Genomic DNA, 21,003 nt, shown 5'->3' with positions numbered 1-21,003 from the left:
TCGATTCGTTTGGTGATCCTTGTTTATATTTGGCCAGCCCTAAATATTCCACTCTATAGTACAACGCAACGTTAGGATGACATTGTTCTCCCAACGCCTTGCCTGGCGCATAAAGCAACTTTAATAGAATCCTACAAGCAAAATCCGGTCCTTTACCATCCGCCTTTACCGCCAAACCCAGACGACTCCTCAATCTTCTTGCCCACACCGCGCGTCGGCTTCGATTGGGCGGCTTCGTGCTTGCGCAGTTCTTCTGGCACCCGGGAAATGGGCGATTTGATGAGCATCTGCTTGATATCATACCTAGATAGGTTAGCACATTCGTAAGTGGAGACAAAAAGCAAGGGGAGCCGTACATGACGTCGGTGTCCTCATTACCCAAGAATGTAATGGCCACACCACTCTTTCCGGCACGACCGGTACGACCGATACGATGGGTGTAGCTTTCAATCGAGGTAGCCATGTTGAAGTTAATAACGAGACTGACGTCTGGCACATCGATACCACGACCAGCCAGATCCGTAGCGACCAGGACATCCGTGGAGCCGTTGCGCACGGAAGCCAGGGCGGCTTCACGCTGCTCCTGCGTCTTACTTCCGTGCAGAGTGACGGAGGAGAAGCCCCATTGCTTGATTTCGCGGGCAATCGCGTCACAGTTTCGTTTGATGTTGACGAAGACGATAATGGGTGGCCGGAAATCGCCTGATGAGAGAATCTCGCCGAGGCGCTTCTTGCGCTTGTCTTCTCCGGCAATCATCTCAACGCGCTGCTCGACGGTGTCCACAGCTTCACCGACACCACCAATTGTGATGATCGCTGGTCGTCGGAGGTACTTTCGCGCAATCCGTTCAACGGCTGTAGGCATAGTGGCTGTATACATCATCGTCTGGCGATAACGGTCTTTTGATCCGATGTGTTGGCTCATAACGGCGGAATTCTCTGCTTCGTCTGAATCCGGCTTCTCGTTCGTAACTGGGAGTGCGTCGAGGATCTTGTTTACCGGTTCTTCGAATCCAAGATCGATCATACGATCGGCTTCATCCATAATCACGTAGCAGCACTGGCTAAGCACCAACATACGACGCTCAATACAGTCCACCAGACGACCCGGCGTGGCAATGATGATCTCTGCGCCATTTCGCAGACTGAATGCCTGTTCCTCAAGTGAGTGACCACCAACAATACTGACAACATTGAATCCAAGCGGCTGCGTGAACTTCTTTGCTTCAATCTCAATCTGCTGGGCCAATTCACGGGTCGGTGCAAGAACTATCGCATATGGGCCGTCGTTCTTCCGCCACTCGAACTCGTCTATCCGAGGCAATTCCGCAATATAGACTAGAAGAGGGAGCAAGAATGCCGCAGTCTTACCGGAACCAGTCACGGCAACACCGATAAGATCACGCGACTGCAGGGCGATAGGGATAGCAGCTCTCTGAATAGCCGTCGGCTCCTTGTACCCAACACGGTCAACAAGCTCCATAAGTCGCTTCGGCAGGTTGGACTCATCCCATGATCGCATAGGGTTCGGTACGAGTCCACCCTTGGTAGCAATATTGAAATCTTCCTTGAAGATACGCCAGTCTCTCTCGCGCATATGCTCCAGTTTCTTCTCGCTCCAGTGCTTGTCCAGTTGGTTCCGCGTGCTGTCCTCCCGTCGTCTCCTCTCCATCTCAAGAATCTCCTTTGCACGAATACTGCCCGCTTCGTGATCACGGTCCTCCAACGCCCGAGCATACTTCTGCGCAACCGAATCCGCCACATCGTCTCCAAAACCAGCCAGACGCCCGCGCCCGAAGAAATTGGCCTCGTGTCGGTGTTGATACAGCGGATTATAGTCACCGCTGGTATCCTCCTCTGCATTCCACTCGAAATTGAATTTCCTGTCCGTCGTCCGCTTCCGTTTCTTCTTTGCTGAGAAATTCGACGTCTGGTCTGCACCCATATACCGCTGCTTAACGAGAGCTGCCTGCGCGGCGGCCTCGTCCTCTTCATCGAGTTGCTTACCGGTCTTCCGATCTGCCTTCGAAGCGCCTGGTTCGTTCCTCGAACGCATCGCCGTTGGCCCCGTCGGGGCCCGGTCGTCGCCGTTCCTCATCGCGCGGGGGCCAGTAGGAATCGATCGGGCATCTCCATTCGGTGTGTTGGAGGCCGTAGATGTAGTATCCAAATCCATTCCATTATTGAGGCCGTTAGGTGTTCCATTTGACTTGTTGTTCACCCGTCGCTGCGCGTCAACTTCTTTTGTGCGCTTTTCCAAAGCGAGTCGTTCGCGTTCCGCCTTAGATACAAATTTCGGCTACAGCAACACACGTATAGTTAGCCACCGAGCCCCTCTTCAGATAATACTTTAGCCATGTAAATGACGGCGCAGAGAGAGGAAGAGAGAAAGAAACGTACCTTTGCTGCGGCGGCGTCAGCCTCTCTCTTCTTTCGGACTAGTTCTTCAACACTCAGCGGGGTTGACGCCGGACGCTTTGCGCCCCATCCCACTTTTTTCTTCTTTACTTGCGGTTCGGAAGGAGGAGGGGGGAGGTCTTCGGGCGGTGGTGGAGGCGCAGATACATCTGGTGGCGGCGGAGGAGCACCGGATTCTGGAGGTGGAGGAGGAGCGCCGGCATCTTCAGGGGGAGGTGGAGGGGGGAAGGCAGATGATGATTCTGTTGAGGCGCCCATATCTTTGCTGCGTCTGTACGAGAAATGTGAACAGGGAAACAAAGGCCTGTCAGTGAAAGAGCTCAAGACCTCGATCGGGGCAAAAAGAAAGGCGGAAGGGCATCAATTTATACGGGTGGCAATGAGACCAGAAGCGCAATCACGTGATCATTAGATTTCTACATTCAAAACTCACTCAACTGACGAGGTAGATCGTGAGGAGCCTGCTACTTAGTTATAAGAATACAATGGAGACAGTGTCCAAACCGATGATATCCACCCAATCCAATCACGCGTTGTCTCGTTTTCTGAGCACCATAAGACAGACCTGAACCGCCCTGCTCGAGCATGGAAATCGCTGGAAGGTGGTGAATAGTTCAAAAAAAGAAAAGGAAAACATAACGTAAGATAAAGGGGAACAGTGGTGTTCTACACAGGGTCAAAGACAAGCCAAAGACCTCAGATGGGAACAGATCCGCTCACACTATTGAGTCGGTGATAGATGGGGTATAGCTGCTATGTCTTGCGGAATCTGGGATGTCGTATCAAGCCTGGGCGTTCGGGAACCCGCCGTTGACCGGACTCTGTTGCTGGTAGTAGTTGTACGGGTTGGTTTGGGGTACAGCGGCGACCGGTGCAACGGGGGCGACGGGGACGACGGGAGCGGCAGGCGTCATGGGAGTAGCGTCCTGGGGTAGGGCCTGAGGAGTTGGCTCTGTGCCTCCAGTTTTCGCCTTACAGACAGATGCAGGACCATGAACTTCCCTGTCAAGTGTCATGTATTCCTTTGCGGCATCCTGGGTGCCGCGTTCAAGTAGGTACGCCATATAGATCTGGACGAGCTCCTTGGCAACGTCTGTTGAGAGTGCGCTCTTCGATCGGATATCCTCAACCACTTGCTTTATCCGCCCATATTGAGCTTCCTCTGTTGCGGCGCTTGTAGGTTGGTCCAGCTCAAATGTGAGGTAGCTCCTCCAGAACGGTTGGCTACCCCAGTAGAATTGCTGGTTTGACTGGAAAACTTGGCGAGCCTCCTCGGCCGAGCCCTTGATCTTCCACAATAACCGAGCCCATTCGGCCACAAGACCGGCCTTGGTGCTTATCTCGGTTTCTGGAGACTCCAACTGGGTCTTGTACACTTCGATGGCAGAATCAAGCCCGCCATGACGACGGCATACATTAGCCAGCGAGACAATTGTTTCGACGTGGTTGGGGATGTTGATGAGAATAGCCTCATGTATTTCCTTGGCCACACTCACTCGCCCGGACATCTCTTCAAAGTAGGCATACTGTAGGCGGGTTGCTGGGTTGGCGATTGGAACATATAGATAGCTTGCACGCTGGTAGATGTTGCGTACTTCCTCTTCTTTCCCAGGCTGGGCGGACATCCATCTGGCATAACGCTGCCAGAATTCATCGTAATGAGCGCATGTCACGAGGCATCGTTCATACAAGAACTGTGTTCGCGAGTAGGAACCTTCAGCCTCTTCAAAGTCGAGGTATTTTCTCCAGTTGGCCAGTTGGCCTTCATCAAGTTCAGTGACATGGAAGTATGGGCGCTTGATTTCCGATTCGTACGTCCAGCGCTTCGTAGTCTCGGTCTGCGTCTTTGAGAAAATTTCGAGATGGTGGCTGTCGACACGAAGACGCAAGTCGCGCTCGACTTCGGCATCGGCCTTTGCACCAGGAGGAACCTGTCCTGCGGCGGCGTCCAGTTCGGCTCGGAACTGTGACAAGAGATCATGGGGCGCCAGCTCCGCTAGAGGACGCGTTTGCGCAAGCTGTCTGTAGCGCTCAAAGTAGCGAGCATACTGGTGCATCGGGATCTCAATGACGCGGCTTAGGATCCCAAAAATCTTGTCAAAGCCCTCGACTCGTTCCTCGTACTCGATGTATTTGTCCCAGAACGGGTGCGACAGGAAATCTAATCCAACACAGTTCGCTCCTCGCTCAAAGAGCCTGTAACGCATAACTGTTAGCGACGTTCCGAACGGCCCAAAGCGGCAAAGGAAAGAAGGGGTGTGGGAGGGGGGAGAGAGCAAAGTGACAAGGATGGCAAACATGAGCATTTAAAGTCTTTCAGTGCGTGCGAGCCCAAACAATTCAACGACTAGGAATATCAGCTTGTGGAGAGGCTGCCTTCCCTGCTCTGCATCGAGCGCAGAATAAGTACCATCGAACAGGATTCGTGGGCCATGGTGTCGGTGCAAGGAAAATGGTGCTGGAGTTCAAATCACAGTTCTTTTTTCTACGGGAAAGGGAAACAGCCTGAAAACGCCATGGGTGAGAAGTAAACTCCAGTCGAGTTTGGGAAAGGCGACGTCTCACCCATTTTGAGGGAGCTGCTGTCAACGGGCTTTGCGTCATGCGCATTTTGCCCCGTCATGATAACGTCGGTGCTGCATCGGTAGTGGTTACAGGGAAGGAAAGGAAACCAGCTCTAGTCTACTTACTCTCTGATGATGTCTGTGTCGTGGGATGTCTCCGCTTTGAAGGTGCAGTAGTTGGTCCATAGATCAACGGATGAAGAAATGCTGGCAATGCCTCGCTCGTACACCTAAGACCCATAATCAGTAAGATGCCCAGTCGAACGGGTTCATCACTGTAATAAAACACATACCATATCCGCCGCCTCAGTTCCAGTGATAGAGAATTCAAGGTCGGCATATTTCTTCCAGTATCCAAACAATAGCGGAAATTTGGCGAGGAATCGGTCGTAGGCGTTGCGCGTCGTAGTAATCGCTTGCGGGTTGGAGTTTCGGTTGACACCTCCCTCCAGAGCCTCTGCAGCCCGAACGAGTCGTTCCCAGCTCTCGAAATTATCCGGATCATCGAGCTAGAGGTTGAACCTTGGTTAGCTTCCAAATCGACACAAGCACAATAAGATGTGATCGCATCATACCAGCTCAGCCTCTAGCTTCCTAAGTTCCGCATTCTCCTCTTCGGAGCCTCCAAAGTTGTAATCCGCCATGTTGGCCTTCAAGACTGCAAATTACAAGCACCGTTTGCGAAACAGTCGCCTGCGAGAACGAGATACCGCAAGGTTGATAAGAAGAAGAAAGAAGTGATTAAATCAAAGATACCCGCAGGAAATTAGGCGGGGAAGTTAAATTTCCAGGAAGTGCAAGCTGAATGTCTGAGACGAAGTAGTGAACAGAAACAATGAAGCTCCGAGATCAAATCGAATCCCCAGCCACGAGAGCCGAACTGGAATCGCGCGCCGCCCTTTTTTTCTTCCGCCCCCAATCCGGTTTAGCGCCGATTCTGCAATTTCTCAACTCCAAAAGATAACCGTCCATCCACCCATACAGTTCCAACGATATTATTCTCCGCCGTACAGCCTGAACAATCGCCACGCCACGGAGTACTGGCCTTCACCCCTCTTACAATGGCCACCCCCCAGGCAGCAGGCACGTCAAGTGTCCTCACCCAACTCCCCGTCCGCCTCCGCAATTTCTTCGCCCGCTACCCTCCCCAACACTACTCCGCGGCCGTCACACCACCAGCAGAGATCCCAACTCCCACGCCTACAGAAACAGAACCCCTTCCTTCCCCATACACACCGAACAGAGACGCAAAGGGCTACAAGCATGAGGACCCGAAACTCTCGCCATCGCGGGCCCTCCTCCAATCCAACTCGAAATACCCGAACCCATTTCTCCCACGCAAGAACTACCGCACGGGGAAATGGATGGGCCCTCGCTTTGGACTGCGTCAGCAGGCGGAACTCGTGAAGCTCGCTATAAGGTATAATGTTGAGGGATTGCTGCCGCCGGGCACGAAAAGCACCGAGTATAAGGAGACGAGACGCGCGGAGCGCGGATTGCAAGTCAAGGGTACTGGTGTTGGACAGAAGGTTAAGGGTCACAAGTGGGAGAGGACGATGGAGGGTAGACTTGAGGATAGGAGGAAGGCTATGATGGAGATGCCGGAGTTGATTCGGTTGTGGAAGCAGGTTCGTCTCATTTTCATTTTCATCTTCCCATCACCACCACCACTACAATATTCTCTCATGAGTTGATTACTGATTGCTTTCCTCGTATAGAGAGGTCACGGCCGTGGGTGGAAGAAGTGGCCCAAGAGGTGAGCTGCTCGCGTTTGTGTTGGATTGGTTGTATAATGTACTATCTACGGTTTATTTTCGGGTCCTCGGTTGTACAGTTCACTGAAGGAGAATTTGGCTTGCACGAGGACACAGATTTTACAATATTCGTTTCCGTTTTCGCTAGCATGTACTGTACCAATAGATATTTACCTGATTTTATATACGGACTCGTGTGCAACACACCACTTTACCTGCTACAGGAGCGTGATTCCTACCTAACTATCTTGGTGATAAGGGTATATTCAATAGTCAATGCTGAGTAAAATACCTCGAAAGAGTAACTTCTGCTATGGTACATGCATGACGCTATGAACCGGGTATATGGTCATCCAAAATAACATCAATATCAACGACAACATCATGAATCATCATCATAAGACGGCGTAACAACATCCCCAACCATGACGGTTCCCAAAGTCTCACCTTCACCAGCAGGCGAAATATGTCTCCCAAAGAGTATTTTCCTGTTAAACTTCCGCGTCTTTGCCAACGTAACATAAGGCTCTTCGCCGCGCTGACCGGAATATTGGTCAACACAAACCATCTGGCATCGTTCACAGGAGCCTAGAACATTAAACCGTAGCTGTTCAAGGCCAATATCCAGGGATGTCCAGGTATCCTCAATATAAGGGTTTTCAGCTGTTGGGAGGTTCTCTGCCACGACGACGTTGGCGCGGAAGACGTCCGCGGCGACGGCCTTTTTGCCGCTTGGATAGTTGCTCGGGGTGTTGGATTTTATGGATTCGTTGAGGCGGTTCACGGATGAGCGCGAGATGAGAAGAAGAGGGCTTTCGTTGGAGAGAAGTATGGGACCAAGGTTTTGGCGTGTGGGTGTGGGCAAGGAAGGAGGTCCCTGAGGGAATGAGCCTGGCATGGTTGGCTTTTGGAGGCCGTGGTTCTGAGTTCTGGTTTTTGCAGTACAGGATCTGGTGGAGGACTGGGGAGGGAATCTGGCTAATGTACAGGGCACTTCGAGGAAATTTGTGAAGAAATTCGATACCGTCCGTGAGGTATATGCTTGGAGGGTCACTTTGTCGCCGCAGACGGTGGAGGGCTTGGAAGAGTTCTGGCACAGTGAGGAAGTGATGCAGTTGGTACTCATACGACTCAGTGGGATCTCGAGCGCTCTCCCCCCAGGGGAGGATGTATCCCCGCAAGTTATGCGGAGAATCCCACGTTCACGGTCGAGTGTTGGTCTAATGAGTGCCATACGAGGGTACCTTTTCTGATTGAGGGTTGCACCTGTACCTTGGTGGACAAGACACCATTCTCGGTCCCAGGCTAGTCCTTCTCGACGCACTTCCCACCGCTGCCCGTCTGGTATTCGGAAGGCACCGCAACTTTTTATCGGGTAGACGGAAAGACTCTCGATGTAAAAGCTGGGTTGTTGCAAGGATACACTTCCCATAGATGGTACCAATAAGCCCTCGGGGGGTTTGTCGACGTAGAACTCTGCTAAGAAAGCCATTAATTTGTCGATATCTCTTTGGCTGCTCATAGCGCCCAGACTAGCTCGCAATATCCCAGTTGGCCATTCATCCATAATATCGTTGTCGTCTCCGCACCGCATCCCAGCAGAGAAATGGCGACGCATATCAGCCCCGGTCCATCCTAGACTCACAGCTGTACCCCCCGGGTTGCAAAGCGTCCCAGACCTAATCTGGATATTCTTGATGCTTGCTAGTCTTTCCACCTCCGATTTACCAACCCACATGCCACGGCTGTTCCTTATATTGAAGGCAACAATTGGGCCTTGAGCAGAGTGGGTTTGCTCAGCCGGGTTGGGCGCTGTATAAACATGGCAAGCTTGTGCCCCATTATAATGCCTGAGGGCAGCCATTCGGTGACGCAGCTGCTTCACAAGAAATTGCGTATGTGAAGCGACATTATGCATAGAACCATATAGGCGATGGTGGGTCTCGAATGCCGATTCCAGGGCGATTATATTGTGAAACGGAAGTGTCCCATCCTCCAACCGTTCATGAATCGAAGACTGCTTTTTCGCATGCCACGAACTCCCACCGGCCAGGACCATATCTACTGTACCGCCGCCAAAAAACTTCCGATTCTCAAACACACCACCCGCATCCTTCCGGACAATCAGCGCTCCAAGATCCGGAAAACCGAATATCTTGTAGAAGCTAAGAACCGTGAAATCCGGCGCCGATGCAGCATCGCTCAAATCGAGCGGGGACGTCGAGACGAGAGAAGCCGCATCAAGAAGGGTATAGACACGACTTTCTGTATCTGGATATCGACTGCGTATCTGCTCGCACCATCGCATTGGAAATCGACGTCCATTCATATTTGACTGCGCAGGATAAGCAAACAGTCCAAGAGACTCTGAATTGTCTGAGCCCAGCTCAGATATCCACGTTTCCACATCCTCATCGCGCACAAAACACCTAGACCCTGCCTCCGCAAGCTCCCGGGCTCCAACCAGACTGGTATGGGCATCGACGTGGTACCCATACCAGAAACCGCGTGGGGAGTCCCGAAAGGCATCCGCAACTAGCTTAATGCCGGCGGTTGCGTTCGCCACGAAAACAAGATCAAACTCGTTCGGATCCGCATTGAAGAAACGAAGTGCGCGTAGACGAATGTCCTCTATACGCTGTGCCGAGAGCTGCGACGAGGCAGACATGGAATGGGGATTCCCGTATAGATTCCCGGTCAGGTCACGACTGAACGAGTCAATCAGCGACTTTGCGTAGAGCGTAGTGCCCGCATGGTCGAGATAGGTTGTGTCTGCAGAGTCCAAACTGATTAGCAAGTCGAGCGCGTCGGAGACGACGCTGGGCCGAGTGTTGTACTGACCTTTTAGCAAGGGATATTCACGATCCCGGATGAGGTCGACGTCGTCGCAGTATCCTGAGCAGTATGCCGTTGACACAGCGGCACTGCCCTCTGAAGTTCCCATATTCGTAGACGTTCTGAGAGATTGGCACAGTGTTGGAGCATTATCGAGGGTGGTTGTGCATCATTAAGAAGGCAACGAGGGTGGCGAAGGGATCTGGGGAATATGTAAGAGGTACAGCTGTCGCTTGACCAATAGTGGGGAGACCCAAAGTCGGGGAAAGAGTGAGCTTCAACCACGGTTCCCAGAAACGATTCTAGTGTTCTGCTGAAGAATACCACAGACAATGAATGTCGGTCGGTTTACTGTTGGTCTGGGTGTCGGAGGTGGCCGATGACGATGGAAGATAGACACAGAGGACGGCACCGACCGAGAGCTCCCTACTTATCGCCGCAAGGCAACAAGACTATTGCAGAATGCTACTTGATAGTTATCCACCCAACGTTACTTAGGCTTACAGTTTATTCTCTGTGATCGACCCTAGGCAAGGACGTTGGGGGCTCCCCACTCTTGTCACGGCACCGTCGGGAGGCAGAGCGGGTGGGAATAACAGCGGCCTCATTGTCTTCAAATCTATAGGCTTTATTTATTTTGCCACGACCTGGTCCTTTGAAAAAGTGGTGAATTTCTATACTATTTGGCGCCCATCCAAGGGCAATTATTTATACCTCCTTCGCTAAATTATTATAATTTCCCCGGCTTAGAGCTTGCCACCTTCCTTGGAGTAGCCCTTCGACTTCAACCAGTCTGCAACATCTGCACGATCACGGTGGACCCAGCTGACCTTGGCGCGGATTGCGTCGAGGCTTTGCTCAATAGCACGGTCAAAGCCCTGAAACAGTGTTAGTCATATGCGGCCTGAACAGGCATGAGGGGGAACATACCTTGGTATCCTTGTTGGCGAAGAAGTTCTCAACGTCCTTCAGTTGCGCCTCCGTGCAGAAAGAGGCAGTGCAAATTTGTAGAACGGTTCCAAGCATGCCCAATCCAGGGGGCAGGCGTTGGTAGAGAGTGTCCCAGTTCTCCTTCACCCAAGTCCATCGGGCGTCAATACCGGCGGCGTGGGTACGGAGTCCGCCAAGGGGCATGTAGATGTCCTGGTTCTTAACCTCGTCGCCCAGGGCCAATCCGAGAGTGCGTTTGATGAGGGCCGGGTCTTCGGCCGTACCAAGGCAACGGAGAGCCGTGGTCTTCTCATCAGAGGTGGGGGCATTGCGGAAGCGGTCATACACAACATTGTACTCCTTTTCACCGCCGTTTTTCAGGACGATCGAGAAGACGCTGCCACGAATGTTAGGGTGGATGGCACTGACATCACCAGCAGCGAAGCGCTGGAACATATCCTGGGCGGCCTTGACTACAGTCGGCTCCTGAGCATTGCCAGCGGCACTGAACAAGAGAGCCTTGAATTGTTGTAGGATATGGTCATCCTTGTCGGAAAACTCCCATCCCAGTTTCTGTGCCTTCTCGCCGACCAAGGCACGCTGGAATGCCTCCAGTGCGTCCTTGGACTGAGAATCCTCGAAGATCCAAGCCGCACGCAGGGCACCAATACGGGTCAAGATCTCGTTCCAAACAATAAATTCGGGCTCGCCGTCGAAACCTGCGAGCAGCGATAGCAAACCAGACGTTTTCTGGTAACCAGAGGCAGCCAGTGCGCCGGCATCAGCAATCATACCTGCGCGATCCTCAACGGTAAGCAGGCCCTCTTTTGCGGCGTTGCCCAGTTTGGTTAGACGCTCAGGGGTGTAGGATGTGCGGTAAATCGCGGTGTGATCGGCATTAAGCTTGTAGAAATCGAGATCGGGAACCTTGAACTCTTCCTCACGCGACGACAGCAGGATGTTTTCGTCAACTCCATCCTTTGTCCGCAATCCAAGCATCACAGGGAAGAGAGTCTTGTCTTCCTCAGGACGAACGTCGCCCGTGCGGAGGAATCGATTCTGCTTGACCTTGATGGATGAAGAGCTTGGGTTTTCCGACACGGAGACGACTGGGAATCCAACGTTCTTGGTCCAAATATCCATGACCTCCTCTACGGGCTTGCCACTGGCATTTGCAAGGGCGGACCACAAGTCGCCGGTTTGCGTGTTGCCATAAGCGTGCTTCTTGATGTAGTTACGAACACCCTGCAGGAAGGTGTCTTCGCCCAAATACTTTGAGATCATGCGCAGGACAGATGATCCCTTGGAGTAGGAGATGGCATCAAAGATCTGGTTGATCTCATCGGCACGTTTCACAGGTACTTCGATTGGGTGACTGCTGCGGAGAGAATCAAGGGAGAGCGCACTCTGCAGATTGTCGATGACATATGTTTGCCATACCTTCCATTCGGGGTAGAAGCTGTTGCAAGAATACCACGACATCCAAGTAGCAAAGCCTTCGTTGAGCCAGAGGCCGTCCCAGAAATCCATGGTAACCAGGTTTCCAAACCATTGGTGGGCAAGCTCGTGCTGAACAGTTTCAGCAATGCGCTCTTTCCGCGAGGCACTGCTGGTCTTCTCATCCAAGAGCACATCAACAATACGGTAAGTGATCAAACCCCAGTTCTCCATGGCTCCAGCACTGAAATCGGGAACCGCAACCATGTCCATCTTTGGGAGAGGGAATTCGTTATCGAAAGCCTTTTCGTAGAAAGCAAGGGTCTTAGCCGCCAAGTTCAAAGAGAAGCGGCCATGTTCAATGTCCTGATCTGGTGTGGCGTAGACACGGATGGGAACACGGAAGTCCTTGGTCTCGATGTACTTCAGGTGGCCGACAATGAAAGCCACCAGGTATGTAGACATAACCGGAGACTCATTGAACTTGACAATTTTCTTCCCACCCTCAATATCCTTCTCTGAAGCAACGTCCATGTTGCTCAAACAGGTCATGCTCTTGTCCGCAATCAAATTGACAGTGAATTTAGCCTTAAGCGCAGGCTCGTCGAAGCAAGGGAAAGCTCTCCGGCAATCGGTCGGCTCCATTTGAGTTGACGCAATGTATTTAGTCTCACCGTCCGACGTCTTGTAAGATGAGCGGTAGAAACCGGCCATGTTATCATTGAGAGTACCGGTAAAGGTCAGCTTAAGTTGAGCGGATGAACCAGCGCGGATAGTATCCGAGAACTTGATTGTAGCCTCTTGCTTCTCATTGTTGAGAGAAATTTCGGGTGATGAGCTGACCACTGACCCTTGAGAGGACACGGTAGCTGTGTGGATGTCGATTTCAGTAGAGTTGAGGGAGACGGAAGTCGTGTCTTCGACAACCTGTAAGCTACATGGAACGATCAGCTTCAAGATCCAGTTTGAGATCGGTCATGCAACGACCGTAGTGCCACCTACTCAATAACGACAGTTCCCTCATATTTGAACGTCTCAAAGTTCGGCTCGAGAGTCAAGTCATAGTGGGTTGGCTTAACGTTGGTGGGGAGAACCTCACGGTCAGGAACGTTGGTCGAACCAGAGACCCCAGCACGACGAGAGCCACACATCCTGCGATACGAGCAATAGCGTTTTGAAGACTGAGAGAGGGGCGAGCGTCGAGAAGGGCGGTTGGCGCGAGGTGGAGAGAAGGAGGGAGGAGGGGCAGAAGCTGAGACAGAAAGTAAACGAGAGAGGGGTGCTGCTCTGGGGGGTCGAGAAAGCGGTGGCCGTGCTGAGTTCAGCAGCTGCGGCAGCCGCGTCGATGAAAGGCGACGCATGAACGAAAGCCCCACCCAGATATGACAGATGATAAAAATAGCGAGGGACCGAGTTGGAGTAAGGAATAAAGGAGGGGAGAACGTTGGTACGGGAGAGATCCAGCTCCAATGGGCTTGAACAATCAAAACTGACAGCTGTTGAAAAGACAAAGAAAGCTGCAAATCTTTGATCCCCAGACGGCAGAATGAGCACGGCCGCGGTTGTTTTTTGCGGCAGGCGGTCAGCCTATCAGTGAATGCCATTGTAGTTAGCCTTATCAGTGCCTAACCAGGCCATCCCAAAACAGCTTAGTCTGTCACGTGTCCACCCGGTCCCTTAAGTTAATTCCTCGCCTGCAAATTCTTCCGAAAACCATACATATCATTCATTCACGCAGCTTTTCTCTCAGCAGATGCCGGTAAACTCAATTTTTGGGTTTAATAGCAAGGCATGTGCATGTTAGGCTGCTTCGGCAGTGCTTGCCAGACCGTACACCAGCAAGTTTGAGGAGCCCACGACAATTACCTTTCTTGCAGAGGATTTCGTGGGTGGGCTTCCATAGATGGCTGGGACAGATTCACTTATCTTATTTACTTTTTGTTGTCTCTTGCTATCTTTTCATAGAATGTAATAGGCTTGAATAGTCCAGAATGAAGTTTTTCATGCAAACTCATACAATAACACCAGAGTGTCGTAGAAAATGCTATGCTATGCTATGCAACGCAAATTAATTATTACAAGAATATAATCGCTTCCCATAATATCCGACGCTAGGTCACTCGATCAAACAACTAAAAGTCCACTGCAGGACCATGCTGCGGCGCCTTGATGCTCGCAATGGGCAACTTGGTAAAAACACTCCTCGACCACCCGTCCGCATCCACAACGGTCTCTTTAACCAGAACATACCCCCCGAGCCTTGGCATTGCAACGGCCCAAACAAGATAATAGATAGCGCCCGCGCCAAATATCCCCAATGCCACCACGCAGTGCAGGTAGTAGGGTAGTTGGTCGTAGACGTTCTGGTCTTCCGTCGGCGGGATATAGGGAGCGACCACGAGATATAGATTTGAGAGGCAAAAGAAGACGGTTACCGGGAGGGTTGCGCGGATGCCGGGGGACCAGTCCGGGAAGTTTCTGTCTTTTGTAAGGTAGATGTAGATAAGGCCTAGGGAGACGAAGAAGTTGACGATGGCGAGGGGGTAGGATATGAGACTAGGGTTTTGTTAGTATTTTTATAACTTCTGGCGACGGCGTGGCTGGCCCGGGGGGCATACTTGACAAGGAAGTTGTAGGCATCGCCCGGGGGAGGAGCGAGCATGATGATGACTGAGACGACCCAGTGCTCAAAGAGACCGGCAGCAGGAGATTTGAAAGGCTTGTTGCTGGCCCAGAGCTTTGAGAGGGGAAGGACACCTTCGCGGCCGAGTTCTTGGACGACTGGAGGTTGAGTTAGCGGTTTATTCTTATTTTTGGGAAGGGGTAGTAACGTACTTCGACCTTGCGAGAAGATGACGGATAGGACATTTCCAAAGGCTGATAAGGCCACAAAGACAGACATGACTTTCTCTGCGCGGGCCCCGAACATATTTCCAAAGAAGACCGCAGCCACGATCTGGCCCGACTCGAGCATCTGGCCTTTCGGGACGGCTGCAAAGTAGGCGATATTGCAGAGCATGTAGAGGACGCCGACAGACCCAATTGCAATTGGTGCAGCAATCTTCAGAGTACGCGTGGGGTTCTTGGTCTCGCTCAGGGCCTAGTACAGATTAGCAGCAAGCAATGAAGGAAGAGTACGGAAGACATACGTAGTTGGCATTGGAGTAGCCAATAAAGGACCAAATGACATTGTACAGTGCCATGACAACACCATATCCGCTTCCAGTGGTTCCCTCAAAGGCATTGGTAAAGTTATGAGGAGTTTCAACCTTGGTATGACCAGCCAGAGCCACCCAGCCAGTAACGACGATGAAAACAATGATGACAAGCTTGACTACTCCAAGAAGGTTTTGAAGGCGCAAACCCCAATTCAATGCAAAACCGTGGATCAAGAAGGCGGCAGTGACACACGCCAACCCAATTCCACGTTGGTTCCATCGGTCGACCTCGACGTCGGCCGCGTTGAGAATGTATTGTCCAAAGACGACACTGTTGCTCGCAGCCCAACCGAGCAGGACGGCATAGGCAGCGAACATGGCCGTGGCCAGGAACTTTGGCTTCTTGTAAACATATTCGAGATAATTCTTCTCGCCTCCGTTTCTAACCAAGTTAGCATCAACATGCTCAAACTACACCAGCTCAGAAGTAGAACGTACTTGGGGATTGCAGTTCCCCATTCCAGGTAGACGGCGGTTCCGGCAACAGCAATCACAGTACCAGCCACCCACATAAACAGCGAAAGGCCAACACTTCCAGACAACGACAGAATCGTGCTGGGGGTGGCGAAGATGCCGGTCCCGATGACTCGGTTGAAGATCAAAAAGGATGCACTGACAACGCCGATCTGGCGGCGATCCTCGGGCGTTGTATCGAAGATGTTCCCTTCATCTGTAAACTGTCAGAAAAAATAAACACATTACTCGTGCCAGCGAGATACCTACACAATTGAGTGACACCGTCTGCACGGCGAGGGCCGTCTTCAGCGGCCTTCGTCTCCGGTGCGATCTCATTCTTAGGGGCCTTTCCCGAAGTGATATCCATGGTGGAGCAGCAGGGCCTAATTCCACACAGACTGGGGAGTGAGAACGAGAGGAGCAGGCTGACGAGAGCCGGGCTCTGATGTGGAAACGAATAGATATATAAGACGACAGTGATGATGTGCTGCTGCCAGGACTGATGCAATCAAATCACGCTCGCGCTAAAGCCTCAGGGTCGTATACAGTGGAAGGATTGTGGTCTCGGCAACGCCGCAGCTCAGAGTTCAAAATCTGGGCATCAGGCAAGTGAAAGAAAGGGTAAACCGAAAGCTTGAGTCGAGCAGGGTCGAGAATCGAGACTGTCAAGTAGGTGCCGGGGGAAACCGAGCCGCAAGCACGCGATCGCCAGGAGAGTCGGCCGGCGCACCAGACAGAACGGGAGAGGCAAAACTCTATACAGAGTCGGCCCCATCCAGGGTGCCCGGGCCATGACCACAAGTAGTCGGGTTGGACTCGGCGTGGTGGTGGAAGAGGCAAAGAGCGAAAACTCAGCCAGTAGGGCTCCACTGGTGCCACTCGCAGCTGGCGGCCCTCACAACGTTGCGTCCGGCATGACACACGAAAACCGATCACGCAATTTGGCGTTTTCTGCAGCAATTGCCTGGATGTAACTCTACAGGTGAACACAATTAATATTGACCTGGTTGTGATTGCAGTAGTGTGAACTCGCTATATACAGTGTAATAATCGATTAAGCAACTCCGACCCATGGTGTCAGATCATCATCCGTTCTCGTAAGTAAAGTATGCGGAGGCACTTTGTCCCCTTCCAGGCCAAAACGCCCATATAGACATTCCAAAAAACATAGTCCCAATAATGTCAGTAGTCTCTCAAATTGCAAGTGTTGTATCTGGACCCCGGGGTAACCCGCCGCGTCCAAAGAAATCAGCCCTATATAGATAAACTCCCTAAGCAATCCCACAATTATATAAAGGAAATCAAAGAATATAAGGAATGCATGATCCAGCATGCAAGAAAGTGCTACTTGCTCATCGAGCAGCAGCCGCCCCCGTTACGTGCGCCAAATTCGACGGCACCATCTTTCCGCTTGACGGCGGAGTTTGTCGCTTAGTGAGAATTGCCAGTTTGTTTTGCAATGACTGCAACCGGGCTCGTATGCTAGACACCACTGCGTGACAGGTTAGACTAATATACCACATATTCAAAAGGGGGACCGGGCTTACACTTCACGACGACTTCTCGGTCTTCGTCCTGCACGCCGTCTAGTACAATCTTGTCGCCCTTATCAGAGCTACTTTTCCTTCCTGAATGTTGTACTTCCTCTGACTCCAAAACGGCCTCCAGCATTAAAACGGCAGTCACATAGGCCATCTCGCACCCAGCGAGGTCTTCGCTTGTGAGCTCGTTAATCGCCGCTGCTCGGCTCATCTCCAATGCGCGGTCGTACATCAGCTTCTCGGCCGTGACGCCAGGACTGACTACGACATCCACAGACCCTGCAGAGCCGGCTGATTCGAGCGAATGGTTATTGGGGTGGCAAGGATGGTCTGGAGGTAGACGTCGCTGCGCGTCAATCAATTTGAGTCGAACAAATTCCGCCTTCTCCAACACCTCGTTGAATCGGCCGCGGACCCATTGCACGACCTTATTAACTCGAACTGACAAATCATCAAATCGACTAACGCTGTATTCGGCCATGGCTTCGCCTCGCTTTTGGCGACGCCACCAAAGGCCGGCAATGTCCATTGACTTGGCAAGGAGGGACAGTGCCTTGACATAAAGAACCAGCGCTTCTTCTGAGAGTGTCACAGCGGCATCAGCAGTTAGATCATTGTCTCCGAAATCCGAGCCTGGTGCATTGGAGATACCATCGCCTTGGGCGGACGGTGCCAGCGGTATAAGTTGTTTATATTTCACTTCCGCGAAGCCGTATACAACATCACTCCGGGAGGCGCAATCCTCAATATCTTTGACCGTTCCCGTATCGTCATCTGCGTGTGACTGGCGCCTAGAGCCGTCTCCGATTGTTAAGAGACCAGCATTAGCTGCAGGATAAGCCGGAAAAGGGTTATAAGCCAAAGGGGGTGAGCGCCCTCCTTTGGTAATATTCAAAGGCGGAGAGAATCCCACTCCGAACAAGCGACCACTTGCCATATTCAGGGCCTTGGAGATAGCTGATGTTGCGGATGTAGGACTCCGGCCATAACGTCGCTCGTAGGACGGGTGGCGATTGTGAGCCGAATCTGCTCGAGATCGACCTGGTATTACCTGGACTGCTTTGCTGGGAGAGCTTTGGGGTGATCCCTGCATTGTTGTTGGAAGAGCCGGCGTTGTCTGCCTCCGAGGAAGAGCACCAGTGTTTTTACTCTGGGTCCTTGGGTCATGCGCTAGCTCATCTGCGAAAGCGTTGACCTCAACCGCCCGCTTCTCAACAACAACATAGTCACGTTCAAAAGCGACTTCCTGTGCAGCGAGTTCCCGCTCCTCCCTCGTCTTTTCCACGGGTCGTTGTGTGGACGGAGTACCGGAGAAAGTCTGTCGGTTTCTCTGGCGTTCCATAGCATTGAATGCCGAAGGGCGATCTACAAATTCCTGTCGTCCTGGCGCTGTTGCGTGAGATACAGCATCCGGCCGCCGTGGAACGGCAGTCCCGGATATTTGTCTCGCGGCTGAGGAAGGTCTGTCTCCACTCCTGGTCCTGCCCATGGGGGTAGAAGTCGCAGGACTATATGGCCTCTCGTTGTGAGGTACGTACCGATGGGGCGGTGGATAACGGATTTGATCTTCCACTTGGTTATTAGGGCCTTGGACGTCCGCTGTCTCATCACCAGCAGATGGAGACTCCGTTGTTTCGGCAGAAGCCGCCTTTGGTGACGGCTGGGGAGGCGCAGCAGGTGCATCTTCGGATACCAGGCCAGGTATTGGGCCCGTGATAATGTTGTTCTCGAAAAATTCCTCAAACGTAATCCGAGCCACAGGGTTGAATTTCAGAAGGCAGCGAATAAGCGTTTTAATTTCATCCGAAACGGGGTTATCTACTGGAAATTTGATCTCGTCTTTTGCATTCTCGATCTTCCGGAGCAGTTCGACGTGGTTTGTTGCCCTAAATGGTGGTTTTCCCACCACCATTTCATAGAGCACGGTACCGACAGACCACAGGTCAGCTTTGGCATCATATTTCTCATACCGTAAAATCTCAGGGGCCATGTACAGCGGAGATCCGCATAGTGTTTCTGCAAGGGCCGTGGACGGGAGAGACCGAGCGAAACCGAAATCTGCCAACTTAAGTAGTGGCAACGATTCTAATCCCACGGCAGGGGTAAACGAATCTTCGGTGCATTTAAACGGGGCCACCTGTGGGTCGGTTTCCGTATATGTCGGCGCAGGGCAAAGTAACAGATTCTGGGGCTTGATGTCACGGTGGATGAGGTTTTGGTCCCGAAGAAATCTAAGGGCGCTTGCTAGTTGCTTCAGGAAATGCCGGACAAGCACCTCGTTTAAAGATCCACCGGGTACATTTGGGTACTTTGCGATCATATGCCGAGTGTATTTATGGTCCTTGAGGCTATCCCGTCGCTTGATAAACTGCGATAGGTCGCCCAAGGCACAATATTCCATCACTAGGTGTATATGAGACGAGGTCTCGAGGCAGTCGAGCAGTGCGACAATGTGAGGATGAACCAGACGTTTTAGAATACCGATCTCCAGGGTCAAATTCTCCCTTAGCTTCTTACTGAGCTTTGATAGGTTCACCGATTTGATGGCAACGTATGTCCGTGATTTCTAGGATAAGCACATAGGTTAGAAACAGGAAAGTTCAATGAAATAAGAGGAAGCTGGGTGCATAGGTTGGTCCGTGGGGAAAGAAGGAACAGGATCAAAGCTGTAACTCACCGTATGGACGCCTCGATAGACGGTAGCAAAACTACCCTTTCCGATATGATCCATCCGCGTGTAGCGGCCAATAAGCACCTCATGATAGCCATCTTTCGAGCTCTTAGAGCTCCTTGAATGTGGTGACGCCATGGCGATAGAAGGGCGGGTATAACTCCCGGAGACAAACACGTGCAACAGCCAGCCCCAACCCCGTCAACCACAAAGCTATCTCAGCACTGGAACGATCAGGACGGGAAATACACGCCCATCAGGGTAGAGTATGGCACAGCTTTGAAAGAGTGGAGGGCTGTTAACGGCGGCGATGATTGTAGTAGCAACAAAGGATGAGATGAGAGTCGGGACGAGAGTGATGTAATGGGTCGGTTGAGAGAGAGCAGGTTACTGCGCGGTGAACGAGTCTCAGGAAACGGTGAAGCGGAACCGGGGGAGCTTCAGAGCAGGATAAACTCCCAAGGTGGTGGGCGGTTATGGAGCAACCAAGGAAGGTGATGGGGTGGCAGAAGGTTATCTCAGAAGTTCAGAGAAGCTGAGGATGGGAGGCGTAGCTAGCTGATAAGATGAAGATCGGAGAAATAGAAGTGGCAACGTGAGAGAGATGGAGGGCAGAAGCTGTAGGGGATGGTATAGAGTGCTAAATCGAAGAGAAAGGATAGAAGAGACAGAGGATGAAGCAGGAGGACGTAGAGAAAGCTGGGTTGACGATGTCGTCGCCTGGCAAGCGAGGAGCGTGACCTGCGATAACGGGCGACAAGGCGATGATCAGAAAGGCGGTCAGAAGGGCGGCAGTTAGGCTGAGGAACCGGGGAGCACTGCCAGCAGATCTCTTGTCACCGGGGTAGGCAGGGGTAAAATGAATAAATATGAAGTGGAAGAGAGGTGCAGGAGCGAGTTGGATAGAACAGGAGGTGAAGCAAGCAATAACAGACTGGGCAGGGCGAAGAACCGAAGACGGTCTCTTGCGCCCAAGACATCGCCATCACGTTATCGATTAGATAAGAGTCGTCACCCATTGTGGCCCACATCACATGATCCACCCATCATCATGATCGGATCTTGTTCGCTCGCAATCGCAATCGCATTCCAGTGTGACTCAATCCTACCTCATCAACACGGAAAGGAGATCCAGCACCACATCATGGCCACGTCTGACCTTCTGCGCTCAATTTCCAC

The 21,003-nt window shown here is 51.9% G+C and overlaps 7 protein-coding genes across 7 annotated transcripts; 1 reads left to right on the top strand and 6 right to left on the bottom strand.

The window, feature by feature from the left end:
* Positions 1 to 9: 9 nt before the first annotated feature.
* prp28 (mRNA splicing protein PRP28) lies at positions 10 to 2,765 on the bottom strand. Its single transcript, XM_040811491.1, has 3 exons — positions 2,401 to 2,765; positions 357 to 2,299; positions 10 to 303 (listed from the first exon to the last, which is right to left on the bottom strand). Exons 1-3 carry the CDS (start codon positions 2,674 to 2,676, stop codon positions 153 to 155), a joined length of 2,370 nt encoding a protein of 789 aa, XP_040663846.1. The 5' UTR covers positions 2,677 to 2,765; the 3' UTR covers positions 10 to 152.
* A 435-nt stretch (positions 2,766 to 3,200) lies between these two features.
* On the bottom strand, positions 3,201 to 5,841 carry ASPVEDRAFT_68739 (putative mRNA splicing protein (Prp39); the record flags this gene model as incomplete). The annotated part of the gene is made up of 5 exons (XM_040816004.1): positions 5,558 to 5,841; positions 5,276 to 5,491; positions 5,109 to 5,212; positions 4,984 to 5,054; positions 3,201 to 4,627 (listed from the first exon to the last, which is right to left on the bottom strand). The coding sequence occupies exons 1-5, from the start codon at positions 5,624 to 5,626 to the stop codon at positions 3,201 to 3,203; spliced, it is 1,887 nt and encodes a 628-aa protein (XP_040663845.1). The 5' UTR covers positions 5,627 to 5,841.
* Positions 5,842 to 5,952: 111 nt separating this feature from the next.
* Positions 5,953 to 6,996, top strand: ASPVEDRAFT_37506 (mitochondrial 54S ribosomal protein mL59). Its single transcript, XM_040811490.1, has 2 exons — positions 5,953 to 6,610; positions 6,701 to 6,996. The coding sequence occupies exons 1-2, from the start codon at positions 6,044 to 6,046 to the stop codon at positions 6,740 to 6,742; spliced, it is 609 nt and encodes a 202-aa protein (XP_040663844.1). The 5' UTR covers positions 5,953 to 6,043; the 3' UTR covers positions 6,743 to 6,996.
* A 122-nt stretch (positions 6,997 to 7,118) lies between these two features.
* Positions 7,119 to 9,680, bottom strand: hxB (putative molybdenum cofactor sulfurase protein (HxB); the record flags this gene model as incomplete). The annotated part of the gene is made up of 2 exons (XM_040814236.1): positions 7,119 to 9,508; positions 9,578 to 9,680. 2 exons carry the CDS (start codon positions 9,678 to 9,680, stop codon positions 7,119 to 7,121), a joined length of 2,493 nt encoding a protein of 830 aa, XP_040663843.1.
* Positions 9,681 to 10,169: 489 nt separating this feature from the next.
* Positions 10,170 to 13,455, bottom strand: ASPVEDRAFT_37504 (M1 family metallopeptidase). The gene is made up of 3 exons (XM_040811489.1): positions 12,941 to 13,455; positions 10,502 to 12,872; positions 10,170 to 10,449 (listed from the first exon to the last, which is right to left on the bottom strand). The coding sequence occupies exons 1-3, from the start codon at positions 13,297 to 13,299 to the stop codon at positions 10,318 to 10,320; spliced, it is 2,862 nt and encodes a 953-aa protein (XP_040663842.1). The 5' UTR covers positions 13,300 to 13,455; the 3' UTR covers positions 10,170 to 10,317.
* A 464-nt stretch (positions 13,456 to 13,919) lies between these two features.
* On the bottom strand, positions 13,920 to 16,433 carry ASPVEDRAFT_37503 (high affinity methionine permease). The gene is made up of 6 exons (XM_040811488.1): positions 15,880 to 16,433; positions 15,595 to 15,826; positions 15,088 to 15,538; positions 14,774 to 15,038; positions 14,557 to 14,719; positions 13,920 to 14,494 (listed from the first exon to the last, which is right to left on the bottom strand). The coding sequence occupies exons 1-6, from the start codon at positions 15,977 to 15,979 to the stop codon at positions 14,071 to 14,073; spliced, it is 1,635 nt and encodes a 544-aa protein (XP_040663841.1). The 5' UTR covers positions 15,980 to 16,433; the 3' UTR covers positions 13,920 to 14,070.
* A 531-nt stretch (positions 16,434 to 16,964) lies between these two features.
* atg1 (serine/threonine protein kinase ATG1) lies at positions 16,965 to 19,962 on the bottom strand (the record flags this gene model as incomplete). Its single annotated transcript, XM_040816752.1, has 3 exons — positions 16,965 to 17,104; positions 17,160 to 19,719; positions 19,831 to 19,962. 3 exons carry the CDS (start codon positions 19,960 to 19,962, stop codon positions 16,965 to 16,967), a joined length of 2,832 nt encoding a protein of 943 aa, XP_040663840.1.
* Between the last annotated feature and the right edge of the window lie 1,041 nt (positions 19,963 to 21,003).

This window comes from Aspergillus versicolor (genome assembly GCF_001890125.1).
Source record: "Aspergillus versicolor CBS 583.65 unplaced genomic scaffold ASPVEscaffold_2, whole genome shotgun sequence".
Classification (NCBI taxonomy): Eukaryota; Fungi; Ascomycota; class Eurotiomycetes; order Eurotiales; family Aspergillaceae; genus Aspergillus; species Aspergillus versicolor.
Note: the sequence above shows the minus strand (reverse complement) of the source record. Positions and strands in the feature narration are given on the sequence as shown.

Bases quoted from the DNA above. Each gene is read 5' to 3' on its own strand.
- prp28 (XM_040811491.1), bottom strand. From the start codon at position 2,676: ATGGGCGCCTCAACAGAATCATCATCTGCCTTCCCCCCTCCACCTCCC. The intron at 2,300-2,400 runs GTACGTTTCTTT...GTGTTGCTGTAG, and splicing joins CTGACGCCGCCGCAGCAAAG to CCGAAATTTGTATCTAAGGC. The intron at 304-356 runs GTACGGCTCCCC...TAACCTATCTAG, and splicing joins AATGAGGACACCGACGTCAT to GTATGATATCAAGCAGATGC.
- ASPVEDRAFT_37506 (XM_040811490.1), top strand. From the start codon at position 6,044: ATGGCCACCCCCCAGGCAGCAGGCACGTCAAGTGTCCTCACCCAACTC. The intron at 6,611-6,700 runs GTTCGTCTCATT...TTCCTCGTATAG, and splicing joins TGATTCGGTTGTGGAAGCAG to AGAGGTCACGGCCGTGGGTG.
- ASPVEDRAFT_37504 (XM_040811489.1), bottom strand. From the start codon at position 13,299: ATGCGTCGCCTTTCATCGACGCGGCTGCCGCAGCTGCTGAACTCAGCA. The intron at 12,873-12,940 runs GTAGGTGGCACT...CGTTCCATGTAG, and splicing joins GAGGGAACTGTCGTTATTGA to CTTACAGGTTGTCGAAGACA. The intron at 10,450-10,501 runs GTATGTTCCCCC...ACACTGTTTCAG, and splicing joins TCGCCAACAAGGATACCAAG to GGCTTTGACCGTGCTATTGA.
- ASPVEDRAFT_37503 (XM_040811488.1), bottom strand. From the start codon at position 15,979: ATGGATATCACTTCGGGAAAGGCCCCTAAGAATGAGATCGCACCGGAG. The intron at 15,827-15,879 runs GTAGGTATCTCG...GACAGTTTACAG, and splicing joins AGACGGTGTCACTCAATTGT to ATGAAGGGAACATCTTCGAT. The intron at 14,720-14,773 runs GTACGTTACTAC...CTCAACCTCCAG, and splicing joins CATCTTCTCGCAAGGTCGAA to TCGTCCAAGAACTCGGCCGC.